This window comes from Streptopelia decaocto (genome assembly GCF_964273445.1).
Source record: "Streptopelia decaocto genome assembly, chromosome: 1".
In the NCBI taxonomy this organism is placed as follows: Eukaryota; Metazoa; Chordata; class Aves; order Columbiformes; family Columbidae; genus Streptopelia; species Streptopelia decaocto.
Window position 1 is genome coordinate 8,949,299 of NC_138663.1, and position 20,452 is coordinate 8,969,750.

Consider the following 20,452-nt stretch of genomic DNA (forward strand, 5'->3'; position numbering starts at 1 on the left):
TCTTTCAGTCACTGGACTATTAACTAGCCATTAGCTACTTATTCAAATAGATGTGCAAATGTAATAGAGGAAGTTTAACAACCTTTTTTCAGCATATTTTTGTCAGTTCCCAATAGCAGCTTCATACACCATCTTATTTGCCACTGTCTGGTGGAGATCTGTCCTGGCACAGCAGGCCAATCTCTGCTACCAAGCTGATATCAATATCTTGGAGCAGTGGTCAGCTGCTTCATCCATCAGGATCATAGATAAATACCATAAATTTCAAAAAGATGCTCTCCTTAGAATTTACTACTTACGGTTTTATTTTCCTGCTGGAAATACAATTTCATTTTGCAAATTACCTTATTATTAGCAATTTGCAGGGTGATTGCTGAGAGTTTTCAGTAGCTTCTTAACAAAAAAAAAATAGCATAGAGTCATAAGATTTGTAGGAAGAGACAATACATTTATTAGACTGCCCACATATCTGGAAAAAATACAGAAAAGCTTTTGGTATAACTTCTCTTTGCCATATCTTGTTTTGCACCTTGATCAGACCTTATATTTTTAAACTATATAGTTTTAAAGAAGCGAACAAAAGCAATCGCTCTGCAAATGGTACCATTTCGGAGAAGCTATAGGTAATAATTATTTATGGAGGCACTTGATGTACAGTTATTGAAGTAAAAGGAGTAGACTTGGAAGGGACCTTAAGAGCACAAACTTCTGCTTTTACAGGCAGCTATGTTGTTGCTGAGACTAGAAGAGTCCAGCAAAACCATGCCATACACTTCTGCTTATGATCAAGCATTTTCTAGTGTTTTGTAGCAAATTTAATATCTACTGTAAAAGATAAAGAGCCACAGAGAAAGTGTTCCCACAGGAAGAGAGCAGGAAAGTTCTGTGGCAGAAGCACAGGAAGATGCTTGAGGCTCCAGAGCTACACACAGTCACTAAAGAAATTCAACCTTGGCAACAAGGGAGGATGTTTTTTAGGGCATAATCAATAGGAAAAACGTGTATATAGCACATGCAAACCATACTGTGTATGGTGAAAATGTAAAAGAGACAACAAGAAGCTACAAGGACAGTAATGGCTCCTGCAAGAAAAGGAACAAAGTGAAAACTGAGAGAAGAATCACTCTGGGACCATCCCCTGGTTGTGGAAGCTGCAAGTCACCAATGCCACTACCTGAACATCAGGAGGTTCTCCCTTGTATTCGATAGGAAATGATCACTCTCTTTGATTTGCTGTTCACTTTTTGCCAATTCAAACTCAACAATCATACATTAAATTTTATCTTTTACTGTAGAATTAGGTTAAGTAAACTCAAATTTTAAAGAACAGAGAGTGAATGCTCTTGTGAGCGTGTTTGTGTGCATATCTGTGTGTGTTTTCTGATCCAAACTTCTCATATGACTGCATGATTGGTAATGAGTCATGGAGTAAAGTGGTGTCAGATTCAACCACTACAAATCACAGTTCACCCTGAAAGTTCATACGCTCTCAGCTACAGAGTTACATGGGATTTCTATGGCACATGTAATACATTCTGCGTAAGGACTTTGTTCAAGGCTGAGCTTTGCCATGTTTTCTCACACTAATAGTTTCCCTGTTTCCACTGAGCATGGTACAATTCCTTCCATGGCTAAAACTACAGAGTTTTCCTAGCTAAGCCACATATTTCATCTACAGAAGTGTTAAATATTTCATAAGTAAAATGGGATAGTTGCATTAGCTTATTCTGTTGTCCGTCAAATTGCCTAGAATCTGTATAGAGCAGCAAATAGGAAAATGCACTGCACGAAAATCATATTGAATTGAGGAGTGATTGCACATACACATTTAGAAAGTTAATATCTCCCAACCTTCAGAAGTTACTCTTGAATTTCTTCTGTAGGAAAAGTGCGAGATATATATGTGCTGTTAGTCTTGAAGACATGAGATGATTCATATGTTGGCGAGCAAAAAGATGGGCTTCTAACAAGAAAAGTAGAACTGTAGGAGATGAAAAAGGCATGCAAGACTGAGGAGGCAGGGGCCTTCAGACTGTGAGGTACATCCCCCTCTGCTTTTTATTTACTGGGTGTTTGCAACCTCCATTCACATCCCCACCACATTTGGCTCTGTGTTGTTCTTTCAGTGCACTAAGGAGGTGATGAGTCTTGGTGTGCAGACTCAACAAGCCAACTTAATGATCATAGAGTCATAGAATAGTTTGGGTTGGAAGGGACCTTCAAAGATCATCCAGTCCAACCCCCCTGCAATGAGCAGGGACATAATTACTTTACTATTTACATGCCTTAAGTTTAAAGACTTATATTTGGAGATATAGTCATTTCTGGCTCAGTGGTGAACCCTTTTGCATTTCAATAGTGAGCAGTTGAGTTGATGTTGATTTATGGCTTCATGGCTGGAGCAAGAGGTGAGAAAGCAAACCAAAGGATTGTTCCTGTGCCTGAGCCATGCTACAGCTAGGGTATGTGGACATTTTTTTACAAGTTTCTCTGTTTCTGATACCTCTGTGCATGAAGATGCGTGTTGTTCCCCCTGCCTTGAAGAATTTTAGTATTCTTTGTATTCATTTGTTATATCCTTAGACAAAATACACTTCCATGGCAGGAAGAAGGAAACAAAAGGAAATGACTCACCCAGATAACAGCAATGAAATATCTTTTTACATTACATTCCATATGTACTAAAAAAATAGCCATAAATATTGCAGTGATGCCAAAGCAGACATTCTCTGAAATGCTTTTAGAGGTGTTTAGAAACGTGGCTCTAACAGATGAGGAAATGAAAGTCACCCTTTAACACATTTGTCAGCCAGGTCCATCCAGATTGCAGTTGACAGGAATTGTGTAAAAGGTCAGTTTGTGAAGAATAGTCATACATGAAAGGAGTTTCTGCTCCACAAAAGTGCAGAACTGATTGCTTTTTGAATTCTCATTTAGAAGGTAGGTGTGACCTACTGGACTGAGCAATTTTTTTTCTTAAAAATGCTCACTAACACTTGTGTGAATAACAAAGCTAAATTTGTGTAGGAAATCCTTTCAGTCATTCCTCTGAAACTTTTGCCCTAAGTGCTCCTTTTAATTCATGAGACCATTTACACAAAGGCAAAGGCTGTGAATATTTGGCAAAAATTTATGTTAATGCAAAAATTTACACAAGGGATGTTTTGAGGTTGGTTTGAGTTCCTTTCTTGCTTCTAGACAGAGAAACACGACAGTCACTGAGCTGCTTTTTGCTGCACTGGGAGTGAGAAATGGGCAAGACAAGCTTGAAGGGAATAGTTCAGGCTTCGCAGAAAGCTGAAATAGATTCACATGCTCATCTGGGCTGCACTTTAACAAGTACAAGTACAGCAGGCAGCTTGTGACAGGTTTGCCTGGAAATATGCTGCATGGAAGTGATATAGGATTCAGATACATGATACATGTCTAAACTGCAGCACCAGGCTGGGCTGAAGGTTAGTGTCACATTATTGCAGCTATACTGGTTTGGAACCAAATCCCCTTTGGTCAGTGTTAGCCTGGGAATATCTTTGCGTGGTGCTTGACTGGGTGAAGCAAACATGTCTTCCAGGAATGTATTGACATTAAGGTCATTTTAGAAAAGATACTTTTCTACAGATTATGCTTCCACTTCTGCCTTTCTAGTATAATTGTTAGCTGTCAAAAAAAACCCCCAGAGGTTTGGTAAAAAATAGCATTTAGTTATCTTTGGGATTAGACATCTGAGTTTGTGACTTTCCGTAGTTTTCTTCATCACCTTTGAAAAAGCCAGTTTTCCTGGGGACTCACTGGAAGTCCACGACACACCTGGATTACTCAAAAGAGTAGTTTATTTTCCCAATGTGTCACACTGTCCGAGTGTGTCCTTGTGCAATCTTCTCATATCCTTGTCCTCATCCTCATTAACACCATTGTTGTCGTGTTCTGATCACAGACTCTGTCTTTTTCAGTTCCTAAAATAACACCTCAACAGGCAAGTGAGATGGAGATTACTTCTGGAAGTGCTGAAGAGCCCTTCCATGGTGAGTAATAGAGAAGAATCTGGCCCTCCCATTGGATTTTCAGAGCCAAATTAGATGCTAAAATGGAAGAGCAGGAATCCTGAACCAAACTCTTCTCACATGATACCTGGTCCTTCCAGGTCACAAGAAGAAAGAAGCAAACCTGACATCTTTTCAGCTATCATCTGTGGATATCTCTCACAGGTAAAAATGCATGAAAAATAACAATAGAATCTTATGGTATGTCCTGAGTTGTCCCCCTATTGTAAAGACCAGTGGGACCAGAAAATTTAGTGTGCACGGTTGGGGGATGAAAAGGCTTTGTGACTCTTCCTGCTTCTACGAGCACTTTGACTGTTGCGGACCCTCATTGTCTGGGATTCACATGACATTTGCCAGTGAAACAAAAGACGAAATAATAATTATTATAAACCAAGCAGCAGGCAAACACAGAAGTCTGTGATTTAGAGAAATTAGGTTACCAAGCCTTCTGTCTCTAAAATATGTGATCTGAAAGAGAATCATTGCTAGTTATTCAGTTATGTGTTTCTCCATAAACACAGGGTGTCTAATCTCATCCTCATTTGCACACCCACATGGGCACTGCAATCTAGACATTTATAAAATGCCTAAAGGCCACATTATTAATATGACCAAAGCAGCTGCCTATAAGTTACATCCAAGGCACAGACTACATAACTTCAGTTTTTCACAGTTCAACTGAATTGGTGGGTTGTATAAATATTCAAGTAGAGAAAGCTGAGATGGAGAGCTATTTGCTGCTTTAGGGATGTCAGAGCACCTTCACTTAAATATGCTGCTATAACAATTTTGAAGCTATTGCTGGTCTGCGGTTTATGCAGACTTTCTGGGAATGGCACCCAGCTGGGTAAAAGCCAAAGGTGAACATCCTTCTAGAGTCTTCCTGAGGTCTATGAAGAAAAGTTGTTGTTGCTCCGTGTCTTGCTAATTCTGCATTTCCCATATTTTTGTCTGTGGGAGCTCAGTGCCCAGGTCAGGCAGAAGCACCTTGTGCCTGAGTCAGTCAGGCAGCAATGGTCCAGAACACCTTGGTCTCTGCTGCTGGAGCTACCTCAAGGGGTAAGAACACAATTCAACCTCTGCTCCTGCTCCCTCAGGCCAATTAGTGTTAATTAGTACCAAACAAAAGCATGAAAAGACAGCATTTTTTGACAGTCTCCAGCTAGATAGTAGACACCATTAATGGGTAGGTCACTGACCTGTGACCATGGCAAGAGAAGTTTTATTGAAACTTTTATTTGTAAGTTGTGCCCTAGAGATGACAATATCTGTGTCCTGTTGCCAGACCAAGTATGGAATTTACATGGTGCAGTGTGTGACATTCAACACATCCAGGGTGCGGATTGGATTGTTTGACATTGTGATACCTCAAATGTAAACTAGAGGATAAAAAGGTTCCGCAGTATTTTAATTTCAGCCAGATTACATCTATAAAGCCCTGAGCATCTTGGTATGATCTCTCAGTGGACTCTGCTGTCAGCAGGAGATTGAACGAGACACCTCCTGAAGGCCATTCCAACACGACTTATTCTGTAACTTTATGATTCTCTATATTATGCATCTATATTATACACACTTAAATATATATGTATGAAAATAAACATGAATATAAACAAAACACATAAATATTTGAATTTACACACATATTAAAAGCTTCAGGAAAGGCTAAGCAGATATTTCTACCCAGGAACACCTTGGCGGGGTAAATTTGCCCAAAGTAAAGGAACTGCAGATCCACAGTTAGGTTTGCAAAGAGACAGTTGGAAGTACAGTCATCAGGAAACTCACACTGTCAAAATCTCCCTACAGTTCTGTGTGTGTATATACCAACTTAATGCTAATATACAGAGAAATATGGGAAAACACCATGTAGGTTCAACTGCTCTGAAATAGAAAGTGTCAAGTGTGGTTTCAGAGACTGTTCCTTAGCTGCTTTCAAGATTTTATATGCTCTGACACATTTGTGGTCTCAGGAAAAAGGCAATAATTTTTCCTATAAATCCTAGACATCTTTTTCATGTATATTTTTAATGAATATCTTGGGGAAACTGCTCTACATTTTCCTTGGTTTTATTGGCCACAAATCCACCATGAATTGCACTTTAAAAACTGTTATGATTAACAAGGTGTTTTCTGCCCATGGAAATTTTACCTTCAGCTGAAAACAATGTCCTGGTTTATTTTACAAAGAAGCATCACAAGGAAGGCCAGGAGGACCTTGTAGATGGCTGTTTGATTGCTGTTGGTGAAGGGGGTCTGACCTGATGAGCAGGAGCTAATTGGGTGAGATGATGGAGCAGTGGGTCTGTCTGCTGCAGAACCTGGTGTATGAGCTCTAGTTTTAGCCTGCACATCTATTGACAGGTACTCCTTGCTTTAAATTTATACCTGGCCTTTGAAGTTTCTGCATCTGTAATCTGCTTGTGATAGCAGACACCTTATTTGTTGGTCTGTGCAAGCCTGGCAGGACACTGAGCTTTGGAGTGGACTTTTGAAAGGAAATATTTATGGCTAAATCCCAGAGCAGGGACCAAGCAATGCTGCTGTTCTCAGAAGTGAGGTGGCATCTGTCTGTTGCAGGCCATGACTTTTAAGCCCTTTCCTACTTAGGTGGAACAGTTATGATGGAAATGGTCCATGACAGCATGTTCCCACCACAGAAGTCACCAGTGTTCAAGATAAAATGAGAAGGTGAGCTTGTGCTTCTGCTTCATGTTATCTGAGGGTTGACTGTGAAAGAGTGGGGAGAATGAAAAGAAAGAAAATCAACCCCACAGAAGTTAGGACCAGGCAGGAATTTTTGTCATAAAGTCCAGTGGAAGAAAGGGGACAAATCAGACCTCATATACAACCCTATTATCATTTTGATTAGTCATTCTGGTGAGCCACAGGAGAGGCTTTTTCCCAGCATAAGCTAGGTTTGATGATACAGGCTTTACTGTAGAAGAACTGTATTTCTGAACATAATACAGAAAGGGACATGACAGTGACTCTTGTACCTGTGGAAGAAGAAAGGGGTAGGAAAAGACATGGAGTACTTTAAACATATGCGTTGCCTAATTTTTTTTAATGATCTGTTTTCCAAGGTTACTATAATACTTTAGCCAAATTCCTCCTACTGTTTTCTGTGGAGATGCAGGAAGCTGCAGAAGACAGATGGATGTGCATACACCTGTAAATCCAACCTCCCTCTGCCCATACGCTCCTGTGCCAGACTCATGGCAAAGTCAGTCCTGCAATCCCATCAGCCCCACTAACTGCGCCGTGGGAAAAGCTGGACCCCAGTCTCATGCCCTTGGGTGACAAGCCTGTCACCCTGCACAGCCAGCTCAGCAAAACTGGGCTGAATGAAGCTAATGCTGGTTCTTGAATGTCATTGATGCCTTTCCTCACCCCCAGTCAATCTGGAGCCCAACTCCCTGGAGAAGCAGCTACACCTCGTAGCAACATGTGGGACACAGCTGTGAAGGACCCTGCCGTTTTATCCCAGATGATGGACATCCCTTTCACGCTGCCCATGCTAATGTTCACTGTCCTGACACATGTCAAAGGTTGTGAGGTTTGCAATAGCGCTGTGGGCAGGGATAACACTGCTTTTCTGTGTCATCCTGGTGGCTTGAAGGAGCTGGAACAGTTAGCAGAGCTGGTTGCTGCACTGGCCCCTCCATCCCTCCAAGGGAGGAAGGTTTCTGGATTTATGGAGCTCTGCCTCATGCTGGGGCTCATATCTGGATTCATAACCCTCTTGAGAGTCTCTTCTACCAAGCAATTCCTGGGTGCTGGTGAGAAGTTGTGTTTACTTTGGACACTGTCCCATGGAGCTTTTTGCCTTTGTTCATCACTTCTTTGTTGTTACGGTAATACAAGATAACAGCTTCTTGAACGGCTATCTCTTTATCGGCAGAAGAGCTTCATGATTCAGAACATCAAGTGCTGCACTTGTGCCCTCAGGAGTGAATGCAGAGCATGGGAAGATCAAGAAGATGAACCAGCCTATAACGCTTTGAAAGGCCAAACAAACACTGAGATGGAGTGAGTGTGTTTATCTAGGAGCTGGGATTTGAATTCTGAGATACTGCTGCTGGAAGTGGGAATCAGGCAAACGTGTCCCTTTTCTCCCTTACTGAAAAGATTCAGGATATCACGACATTTGTCACATACATCTTACTGACTTACAAGAAAATTACGTGCTTGATGTATCTCACAGAAAATAAGGAATGAAATCTCACCCTTCCTTCATGCCACACTGCAGTTCCATGGAGTTAATTCAATTTAATGAAGAGGCAGAAATAAGTAGGACTCCAGAGATATTAATGAAAAACCTGTCACCAGTCTTCTACTCCAACCCCACTACTAACAGGTCCCTGAGTATTTCCCTACAGATCCCATTATTGCTGTGCCCAAGAGTCTCACTTCAGGCTGTCAGAAAAATGGCAAGTGAAAACCTTAGTTGATCTATGCTCCATCTCTAGTCAATAACAAGAGATGTAGGGGCAAATTGTACCTCATGTGGGCTACCTCAAGCCGGCTGAACCGCAGTCTGGAAGTGCTGATTCCCTCCATTAACTGTAATCAGAGACCAACCAAAACTAATTCAAGTGCATGGGGTAAATGTCTAAAATTCCACAGTCCCACACCAGTCATATAAATGCACCCTATCATTGACTAGACTGATGTGTTTGACATGCACCGTCACCTGCTCCTGGAAGCTGGGAGAATATATTCAGGACGATTAATCAGATTTCTCTCATGGCAAGCTGCAGGTTTCTGCAGGCAGGGATCATCTATCTGCACCTCTGCCATTCAGCAGAGGAGATGTTGCTTAAATAGCTAGTGTGTGTGTGTGAACATGGTCATCACTGATGTTCTGTTTCTTGCCTGACTCCTTTTGGTGGGTGCAGATTGCTACCAAAAAAGTTCCCAGTTTGACTTTGTTGTGGTGTACCTGGTGGACTGGTAGCTTCCATACTATCCTCTTTCTTCACTGGGGATACGTTCTCAGATTTGGACCTGGAAATATGATCATCATTGATCAGATGTACCCTGCTGCAGAGTCCTGAAATTGTGTTAACAACACACCCAGAGACTTTCTTCAACCAGAAAAAGCAAAAGCGAAATCTTGGTCCCATGGAAATCAATGACAAGACTTGTATGTATTAAAATTTCACACCTCTCAGAATGGAAGAAGGCATGGGAGATTTACTTATTCTCTCACTACATAAAAATCAGTCATCTGCTTTCAAAAATCACTGACATTAAAACATGGATTCACATTATAATGGAAGAACACATAACAAAGAAACAGAAGATGAGCAAATCACATTGTAAGCTAGTAAAAATATACACAGAACAAAGCCACCAGAAAAGAACTCAACAGAATTTTTAATGTTTTAAATTGGCAATGAAAATTACCTGAAACTAAATCTCTTCATAGATCCAAAGATTTCCATGTTGATTTTAATACAAATTAATATGTTTCAGAAAAGAGCCTTCTGTTTTCAAAATTGCAAAATGACAGACTTTGAATTTTTTTTGTTTTTTTCCTCAGCTTGAACAGCTTCAACTTCCAATTCATAAAAAGTATAGAAGATGATTAAGTCAAAATGAAAATGAATTTTTCTGGCTATATCTACACAAAATTTCTCCTGGAGTTTTTGTCAAAGAAAATTGTGGTTATTTTGACATTATGTATAAATGCTCAGTGGGAAAATGCTTGAGTGCTTAAAAAATCTCTGCACGATAAGAAAATTATTAGCAATCATGTACTGGAACCAAGATTGTTTGGTGACAGACTAAAGCTGCAGTCTATTAAGAGTGTGTACATTTAAGCCCATAAAAATACCTGGAGTGTCAGAAAAAGTTTTAAAATGAAGTTTAAGTTAGCGAAGTGCCTACTCATTTGGGTAGGTTATTACTGTTGTGAAGTGTCTCGCTGGCAGGGACAGAAGCACATTGCACCCTACTGCCAACCCTGGCCATCAATCTGCCAGGACCCAGCTTCTGTGACGTGTTGGCCTCCTAATACCCTTTGATTTCACCAATTTTAAGACATTCAGACATCTCTGAGGATAAGTGTAGGCAAATGAGAAAATAGTTTCTATATACTAAGTGCTGTGTGGATTGGGGGGGGAGGAATGATGGCTCTTATTTTCCATAGTTTCCATTCTGTCTTGTGCTGTTGTTTGTGACACACAAAATGAAATATAAAAAAAATAAAAATTAAAAAACCCAAAAGCAATTACAGTATCTCATATGATAGATATATATTCCCTATGCATCTGTATGTGTCATGGTACATGACTATCCTTACAGGTGCAGCAGTCTTTAGGAGGAGACCAAACGGCATGACACACAAGCATGTTTCTCAAGACAAGCATGTGGCTTCAACTGCATTGCACATAGCATTCATATGAGGGCTTTGAAGCATCTCAACTTCCAGTGGCTCTGTCCAAGAGACTGAATCTATATTACCAGAATATGACCAGATGCCTGACTCCTCCTGAATCACCTCCTGGGGGATGAATGAAGATGTAGGACGTGACCAGTCCCATCTGTCCCTGCTTGATTTCCATGGTAAGGCAATCCAGGCATGTGGGCTGCAGGAAGCCCTGATGTGGTTTGAACAGGTCAGCTAGCAGGCTGCTGGGAGACCAGGGGTCCCAGAGAGCTGTGCAGCATGCAGTGGAACGTGTGTCTACATGGATCCAAGAAGGCGAAGTTCTTGGCTACACCAGCCATAGCCTATTGGGAGTGAGAGAAGCTCTAGGGATGTAGTCAGTAGTATCTAGAGATGGTCAGGATCAAATGCTGAGAAGACCTCTGGAGAAGGGAAAATCAAGCTCCAGTCTGACAGTTTCACACAGTTTCCAGTGCTATTAATGTTGTACCATTATTGAGAGTCTCCTGGGACTGAGCATTTTGTATCATACACATATTTATCCTTCAGTTGCTCTTGGAGCTAGTTCTCATACAAAACACAGCATGATGTTTCCTTACTATCAACTCAGTCAGCTGAGAATATCAGTTTAATAATACATAGAAATGTAAGTTCAACCTAGATGCTTCAGAAACCTAGACATGTAACAACAAAAAGACATAGTGCTCTACACTTTGTTTCCCCTGTAAATCTGTTTAGCCTTGCTGTGGTGTAACATTAATAACAAACCTAAGCTCAGCCATATGTGATGGCAAAAACACATACAGGTCCTGTGCTGTGAGCCAGTGCCCATGAAGTTTACTTATATGAGTGCCAGATCACCCACTCTCTCTCCACAAGCCTCCTGCATACGTTTAATTTAGCTTTTTGTACTTTGTCATCAAGCCTAAAGATCTGTACCATAAATAATGGCACTATCCCAAATTATTTAAATATTTTATACTGATCTGGTTCTTTGAGAGGAATGATTACTTTACTATTGCAAGGGTGTTAGCCATTAACCAGGGTCCCACTATTATGTAAATTCATAAAAAAATGAGGAAGAGAAGGCCAAGTCTTGGCATACGCATAGCAGACAGTTGCCTAGTGTAGCAGGTGGTGAAATCACTGTTAGCCTCCAGATATGCCCAGCTGAAGCCAAACTGGCTGTGAATGAAATGGAAGTTGGTGTGTGGAAGTTTAGGGGATGGAAGGTAACATTTCTAAGACCAGCTGTTGCCACCTTCACCTTTTCCTCCTGTTAGAAATAGGAGGAGCATCAAGCTTTCAAGCTTGCTTTTTTTTTTTTTTTTTTTTAGGTTTTTCACCACTTTCCCTTTCCCTCTGCTTCTTTGTCCATTCCTGTGACCTGGGTACCATGGTTGAACTTTGATAATAAGTGCTACTGGGAATTCACCTGGCTTTTACTGTGACTGACAAACATTTCATTAATTACAGTGACATTCTGCATGTACTAAAAGAGATGTTATTACCTGTAAAGTTTACTTTCAGGAGATAATCCTTGTACAGCTTCCTGCCATCCAGATGCTTCATGGCATCACAGAGTTTGGTGGTGTTTGGACACAGAGTCCGCTGCATTTTATGCAAGGCATGGGCCATCGCATACACGGCATTCACAACAAACATGATCTTGGATTCTTGCTCGTAGTTAGAACTATTGATGGTGAAGTGCTTGTCACAAGCCTTTCTATGTGGCTTTCGGTTCTGGAGGTTACACTGGAATTTTTGCTCCCAGAAGTCCTTGAACCAGGGGTTACGTCTGTTATTGTAAGGGCTGAGGCTTTGGAAATACCTGTCAAACTCTTTAACCGGGTGGGAAGCAAGTTCCAAGGTTATTGCCCCAGAAGCTATGTGCTCATTGCCCTTGACAATACTCTCTTGTGCTCCCCATCCATCGCTGGCAATCCAGGTAAAGGAAACGTTGAAGCGGTTGGCAGCTGCGATGAGCTCCCGAGAGTCATCCCCTCGCATGAAGAGCACCACCACTCTGGCGTTGGGTTTCTGGAGCAACTCTCTGATCACACCATCATAGGACTTCCTGATGTTGGACCGGCCCACCTTCTCGGAGGTGGCGATGCAGATGTTGCGGAGGCGAGCTTCCTGCTCGAACGCTTCGATCCCTGTCTCCCCGTAGTCTCCTTCTGAAGCAACTGTTGACACGTAAGTCCAGTTGAAGTACCGTAAGATTTCAGCCATGGCTTTCGCTTGGTAGAAGTCAGGGGGCACCGTCCGTGCGAAGTAGTCATAGCGGGATTTGTCACTCAGATTGGCACTGGTGGAGGCTTAGCTTATCTGGGGGATCTGGAAGAGTCTGAGCAAATTTGCCACCTAGAGTGAAGAGGGAGAACACAGATTTTTAAAGGGTGCTAGTTATAATACCTAATGGAAAAATCTAGAGAAAGGCATAAACAGTGGTTTTTAACAAGAAATATTCTGACAATCACAAATTAAGGGTGTTGATCACATACTTCAGTGAGAAGTTACACATTTGCATGTGTAACTTTCCGTGCACATTTGCACGCTTACTTTCCGTGCTTAATACAAGCACGTGTAACTTTCCGTGCACATTTGCACGTGTAACTTTCCGTGCTCAATACGAGCACGTGTATAAATTATTTCCTCGCACAATCGCGAGTGTATTTTCCTCCTGTGCTTCCACGTAAGCACGTGTAATATTCTGTGCACATTTGCACGTGTAAGTAAATTAACCCTCGCAGGATTGCGAGTGTACACTTCCCATACTCACTACGAGTACGTGTATCTCTTTAAAATAATCCCACACCGTGTTTAGGCAAGTGTGTACTTCTCCAGGACTCAGGGACGGCTCCAGCATTGTTTTGGGTGAAGCCATGTGCATGCACTCTGGGGACCGCCTGTTGTATTAGTTGCTGCCCCTTAATAATTTTCCTCAACTGATATCCGAACCTGTATTTAACTCACTTTTGGAGTGCTAAAATCCATTTCTCACCGGTTTAATAAAAGTTGTTTTGGGCCATGTTGTCCCTTAAACTAACCTCGGGGTGCCTCCGTGACACAATCACAAATTAAGGGTGTCGATCACATACTTCAGTGAGACCAGTGCACTGTGTAGGTGCAGAATAGCTGTTCTGCTGCCCAGTTAATTCCCAGAGCCCTACTGGGACTATAATGAACCTTTTATTTCTGTTGAGCTGAGTCTGTTTAAACCAACAGAGAGTTTGATACAAATGGCCAATATACTTCAGTTTCAGCCTGTGTTCCTTACTAAGGTCCAGGGATTTACATGCCTTTTCTGTTCAGTATGATTCATCTTCTCCAAGACTCATTGTATTTGATAGCCAAATACACTACTAAGACATACATTTTTCTTTTATGCAAGTATCACAGATATACATGTACATGTTCTGTTTTACAGAACTTTCTGACCCCAGTTGTTGAAATGCTCCATATCTCTCCTACTTTTTTAAACTCTTTTTCTTAGCTGTTCTGATGGCAGTCCTCCTGACATGGCATATTTGTTACATGCCAGTACTCCTTAAGTGCTGCAAATTGTTGTGTTGACCTTTTAATAATCTCTAATTGTCCTTCTTGTGTGTGATTAAAAGTCTTGTTTTTATTTTTCTTTTTTATCCATATATTGTTACATCCAATGCTTAAATATTCCCAAATCTACTCTGTCACTCTCATGGAAGTGTAGCTCCTGATTACATCTGGAAACAAATGAAGAAAGGTTACAACATATTTTTCCAGTGATTGCTTCTTAAATGACAAAGGGAAGACTTTGAGTTCTGAACTTGCTGAGTGGAAGTTGTGTCCAGTAAATTAAATTTAAAGCTGATCTTGGAGTGCATCCTGACAAAACCATTTGAAAAGCAATACTGTGCTTGAGATTCTGAAGGGAAACTTATTAAAAATTGCCCAATGAATTTTTTCACATTTTCCCCAAATGTTTCTCTGACCACAGACTATGTATGTGAAAAATCAAAGGCAAAGAACTGTTTTGAAAAAAACATCGTGGAACAAAGCAAATTTTGAAGACCCAGACATCAGTAACAAAATAGGCAGTCTAGTAAAAAAAGCCAAAAGAATTTTGTTGAATTTCAGCAACCTGTATCACTTGGGATACTATAGATTTAGATTCTATCTTTTCTGTAATTCAGACATTGGACCAGTGTCCTGCTGTGGCTCAGTGTAAACTGGTGTAATCTCTTGTCTGGGCCAGACTCTGCTGCCAAACCACACTCATGCCCTTCATAACCTCCTGGGCCACCTGTAACAGGGGACTCCAGGAGACCCTTGTCCTCTGGTCCTTCTGGGGCACCAGTGAAGAGCAGGTGGGATGCTCTGACATCTCAGCTGTATCTGGGGAGCTGAAGAATGCTTTGATAAAATAAACTGCTAGAAGTGGTTTATTTTAGTTTAAAACAAAACAAAACCCCTTCTACACTCCTTAGAAGGAGTATCCTGGCAGGAAGCTTTGGCTAATACTCTGTAGTTTTGCCTGTGGGTGTAGGTACATGGCTGGGAAGTGCTGTGGCTGAACAAGTTACCGCGGTTCAGGAAACAGCCGAAACCTCCTTAACCACCCTGCTAGGTGGTAACACTCATGAAACTACCTTATACTGGAAATGTGAGATTTGATTTCCACTGTGGTGATTTAAGCGATCAACTTTAAGGAAAGGAGATGGGCTGAGAGGCTTGTTTTGTCATCAAGGTGCAATGGACGCTTTGACCATTATTGAGCCGCTGTGGCTTTGTAACTTTTGATTACATACCCACATATCCACACGGTTTGGTTCACATGTCCTCATGCAAAAAACCACTTTGACTTGGTAATAAGAATGTCTTCAGTGTAGCTATTCCGGAACATTTGTTGCAGAACAGTGTGGGCTGGAATTGCTATTCTTGTCTCAGTTTATTCTAGCAGGAATTATTTTATTTGAGCTAAACCATAATAAGGTTATGCACACATATCATTCTGCATTCCCTCATCATATTGGCTAAAAAAGCCCATTTTCTGGCTAAAGCAGTGCTGTTCAGTGTGTAGTCAAGCCTTCAGCTCACAAAAGGATACTCTGAACAAACATAACAACCATTTTTTTTTTAAATTACTTTTTCATTTTAAACTTTTTTCTTTATCTTTTATTTTTATTTTAGTCTAAGCAGCAAAAATATTCATATGCAGGGAAACAGAACTACACCCTCATTTTACAAGGTGGCCCTGAGCCCTGGAGGTCACTGTACTTCTAGGATCCCTGCAAACTGTGCTGTGGGGGGAAGAAAGCTTTCCAGTGACAATGCTGTTTATCATAATGCTCTTCACTACAAAACTGTCCAGATGGTAGATTTTCCTAGCCTAAAACTGAGAAAAAATGAGGAAGTCTGATTAATAACGGAGGGTAGTGACCCAGTCGTCCGTCAGAGCTGCAAATGATCATGGAGGTCAGTGAAGTTGTATCTGTTATTGATTCAGATTAGGACACTCTTCTGGAAATTCTGAAGTCGAGAATTTTCTGGAATACTGTAACAACTTGGTTTTAGGGACAAATTTTTCAAAAGAGATCTGGTCTCAGGTTATTAGCTGATGCAGCCAATTTCAGAACGGTCCCGTTTTCCAGCCGTTTCCATGCTGATCTGAACCTCTAATTCTGAAATCAGATTCTGATTAAACAATCAACAAGATAAGGATGCAGGTAGCACATTCTGGAGAGGAGCTGTTATCTCGGACTGTGTCTATTCTGCAGTGGCTTGGTGCAGTAGAGGACAGAGCAATGTGAAACCGAGTTATGTGCACTGAGATTGAACCACCTGAGGGATACCTACACCTCTACAGCCCCATGCTACCTTGGAATGTCTGCTATAGCTTCAAAATCACAGTGCAGATCCAGCTTTTGCTAAGTGAAATAATCTATCTTGGCAAAGCTCCAGGCAGCAATTTAATCAAGCCCTGGTGTCTGCAATTAGAGCCTGAAATCCATATGTTGGCACTTAAGTAGCAGTAGTAGCCTGTTTTTTTATGCTGTCAAAACCAGTGGGTTTTGCAGATGCTTAGCGCCTTTGAAAATAAGGCTGGATGTTCTGCATCTGCAACCTAAAACAACCGCTTTGCACAGCTTGCTGCGAACAAAGAGTGTTGATACAGTCAGTTCTCATCATGATGGGAAAACTTTATCTGTTCTTGCTCTGCTGGATTTGTTATTGTAGCATCTGTCCTGCGCTAAAGCGTCCACTTCCCAAGAAATCCTGACTCTCATCCACCTGCTAGGATGGTGAGTGATTCATAAGGAGCTGCCCAACCTGAACATGGCAGAAAAATCCAATGTGAGCCACGTCCCTCCATTGGAAACCAGCAAATCCTGCAAATGGTGTGGCCAGGACAGTGACAGAGGAGACCGATGTTCCTCTCACGGTGTTGGAGCCACATCTGTCACTTCTAATTCTCTGTGCATCAGGGACAGTAAAAATACTTGTGGGAAATTGCCAATCTAGCTTGTAACACTTAAAATGACTTCCTAATACCTTTCTGCAAGGAGCAGTGAATTAGGTACAGCTATCAAACATGTGAATCTGGTTTCTGAATATATTTCTGGGTGTTCAGGAGTCCTGATGATAGATGGGATCAGGTAGGTAACACCTATATATCTCAGGAACTCATATATGGATTTATTGAATCCCATCAAACATTTTGCAGTCCTCCGTAGGGCTTTCTTTGCTGGCAGTAGGATTTATTCTGATGTTTTTGTTTAAAATTTCCCTTCTTAACAGCCCAGAGGATGTTACATGGATTGTTTGAATGTGTACAGGGCTGGGGAGCACAGGAAACACTTTGGAAAAAAGAAATCTCAGAAGTGTTGGAACAGATAAGGTCTCTTCAACACAATATACAAATGTGTATCACAAGGAGACCCCTTGTTAGATGATAGTGCACTCTGCACTTCTAAAATTATACCATGTGAGAATCTCATGGCACTTAACATGGCTTAATGAATCTAAATTCCCAGAGCTCCTTTGAGACAGGCAAGACCTCCTGTGGCTGTTTTGAACAGACAGTAAATTAGACTGCTGAGCAGAGTGGGGTTGAGGTAAGGGAGTTTTGTGTCTGTTGCAAAACTAGAGAAATTCCCATGTCTTTGAACTGCAATCTGTCCTAACAGAGATTCAGATGCTGCCTTTGGTCTCCTGAAAAAGTCTTTCTGTTGCTGAGGATGTTGCTTGTCCAGATTCCCACAGTGAGACCATGACAAAGGCATGTCACAAGGATTTCCTAATGTCTAGATCATGGCTATAGCACAGGAGCTGAGATTTTGCTTTGAAGAAATGTGCACTGCTACCAGTGTATGTTCTATCTAGTTCCTAAATAATGGTAATCTTCAGTGTGGGCTTTTGGTTATTATTCAGGCAGAACTGCAGCTAAAACATACGTTCCAACAAATATTTTTTTTCTAATTTGAATTTTTATTTTTTCTTAAATCTAAAAGTATTTTACCCAAATTTTGGCAGAAAGTGTCATTTTAGAAAGTCAGGAAAGAAACATTGGTTCTGAATGCAGTGAAGGTGTGTAATAAGTGATGGGCATAAACCTAATGCAAGACTAAGGGAGAATACCTCTCTAGTCAACTATCTCCACTGGCCTGCACACTCTCCCCATGCTCCCACCTCCTGGCATTTACATTTCATGTCAAGTTAGAACATCCCTTCTTGCAGTTTATAACTACAGAATCACAGAACGGTTGGGGTTGGAAGGGACCTCTGGAGATCATTCAGTCCAACCCACCTGCTAAAGCAGGTTCACCAGAGCAGATCACACAGGAATGTGTCCAGGTGGGTTTGAATGTCTCCAGAGAAGGAGACTCCACAGCCTCTCTGGGCAGCCTGTTCCAGGGCTCTGGCACCTCAAAGTAAAGAACTTTCTCCTCATATTCAGATGGAACCTCCTGTGTTTCAGTTTGTGCCCATTGTGCCTCAACCTATCATTGGGCACCGCTGAAAGGAATCTGGTCCATCCTCTTGACACCCACCGTTGAGATATCTATAAGTATAAATATAATTCCTATCAGTTTTGTCTCTCTTTGGTATTAAGAGGGTTGCTTACTGATTAGTGAGTGTGCTGCTTTAACAAAATTTCTTTCAATGGGTAACTTGGGAAAAAAAAAACACAATTCATTACAAAACAAATAAAAAGGTCTGGCATTTTCGTTAGTAAGGCGAGGGGAGAAGGCAACAGAGTTTTCTGTCTTGCTCTTCTCCTGAAAATTTTGGCAATCAAGCTGGAAAAATATAGCTAAATATTTGCAGTGGACTCAATAGTTGTCACATCCAGAGAAGCAGTGTTTGAGAAGTGGAATAATTGTGTCTGAGAAATGAACATCAGAAACAGGGAATACTGTCAGAATAACATCTAGGATTCAGAAATCCTAGGATTTCTGCAGAAGACCCAGGAATTTCTTTTTATATGCATGTCTTGTGTAATCAAATATAAACCAAGAAGGACATGTAGAGAAATGTTGTACTTGGAGAGAGGAATTGTTTGGAAATCTTGTTTTCTCTTTTTTCCTGCAGGGAATAGGACAGTGAGCTGTCACATATGAACTCTGCCTCCATACAGCATTAACTGATGAAGTGAAGTAAGCTAAGCACTGAGTCTCCACACTGAGATCTGTACGGAAGACCTTGTTCTACATGTCAGGAGTGTGACTCTCCTCTGAGACTTGGTAAATCTGACTGTAAGTGACTCATGTCACATTTACATGTGATGAGGAATGGGACTAAAACTGGAGTTGATGGTTCTAAAATCATAAAATGGCTTCTGCAGCTAAAAGAGACATCAATAAATATGGTTATTTGAGACTCATTAACTGATGCATAATTCCTAGTCAGAAGGGACAGAATGAGTGTGGGTGATGTCAAGATGTCCCTGAGTAGTTCCTATTCTTGTCTGCTTTCCCTTGTAGTTACATCCTTCCCCACTTGTAATACGGCAGGACTCCTTCCTTCTTACATGTGATCATACAGGTTACTTATCTATCCCTGAAAAATCGTATCGTTTCCCCTTGGCAAAAGAAGAAAATGCTCATGCAAAGGAAAAAAAAAATATTCCAAACCTAAAATAAAAATCTTGCAAAGGAATCATTTACCTTGAGATTTTCAAAAAAGCCAACCAGAGGGAGATACGTGCTTTTGAAATCATAGAAAGATGTGTCCAGTGCTGATTGGGTACTTTGAAAATCATAAGCGAGTGGCTGTTCAATTTCTTAATGTGGAATAGAAAAAAAAGAGAGGAACAAAAAGCAAGGATCTGGCTGAGAGGTAATGGAAGGAGAGAAAAAACAGGGATAAAAGAGGGAAAGAGTTTGAAGAAGGCACCAGGAAGTCAGCAAGTGCATATATAGCTTAAATGTTAGTGGTAGGTGGCCCATCTCACAGAACAGATCTTTCAATAAAGATCTTAGTTTTACAAGCACAAAATCACCAGAGGCTGTTGTTGCACAGTTGAATGCAAAGATCCAAATGACATACGTGGTCTGTGGTTCATGGTGAACTCTGCATCCCCTGCACATTTCTCCTGCCCGTATCCCCTTTGGTTCCACGCACAGGGGGACAGACACTCATATATTATGGTGTTTGTTTGTTTGTTTGTTTGTTTTTAAATGTAGCTCTTCTACAGTTCTTGCACTATTTTCAGTGGTTATGGAAGTCACAAGTTATTGTTAAGACTGTGGTTGGATGCTGGTTCATCCTTGGAGGAAGGAGATGGAGGTGATTATCTTTCAGGCTCCATGAGGTCTTGGCAGACTGGTGTGACTAAGGAGAAATGACAGCTAGGAATATATTGTCTGTAAATGAGTAAATATTCTGAATTTCATGCCAGATGGTCATTCACTTAAGAGAGAGACCTTAGCTTTTGTGATAGCAGTAATGTATCTTTAAACCTTCCAGTGTTTTTGCTGTGGTTTACTTGAGACACAACAAGAAGTTCAAGAGAAGACAGCTGAGT

General features: G+C 41.1%; 1 protein-coding gene across 1 annotated transcript in view; it reads right to left on the bottom strand.

Moving 5' to 3' along the window:
• GRM3 (glutamate metabotropic receptor 3) overlaps positions 1 to 20,452 on the bottom strand; it is a gene marked incomplete at its 5' end in the record, with an annotated part of 45,182 nt that overhangs the window by 19,804 nt on the left and 4,926 nt on the right. The window contains 2 exon segments of the mRNA XM_082072275.1: positions 11,952 to 12,762; positions 12,766 to 12,807. Of these exon segments, the coding sequence (XP_081928401.1) occupies positions 11,952 to 12,762; positions 12,766 to 12,807 (853 nt within the window).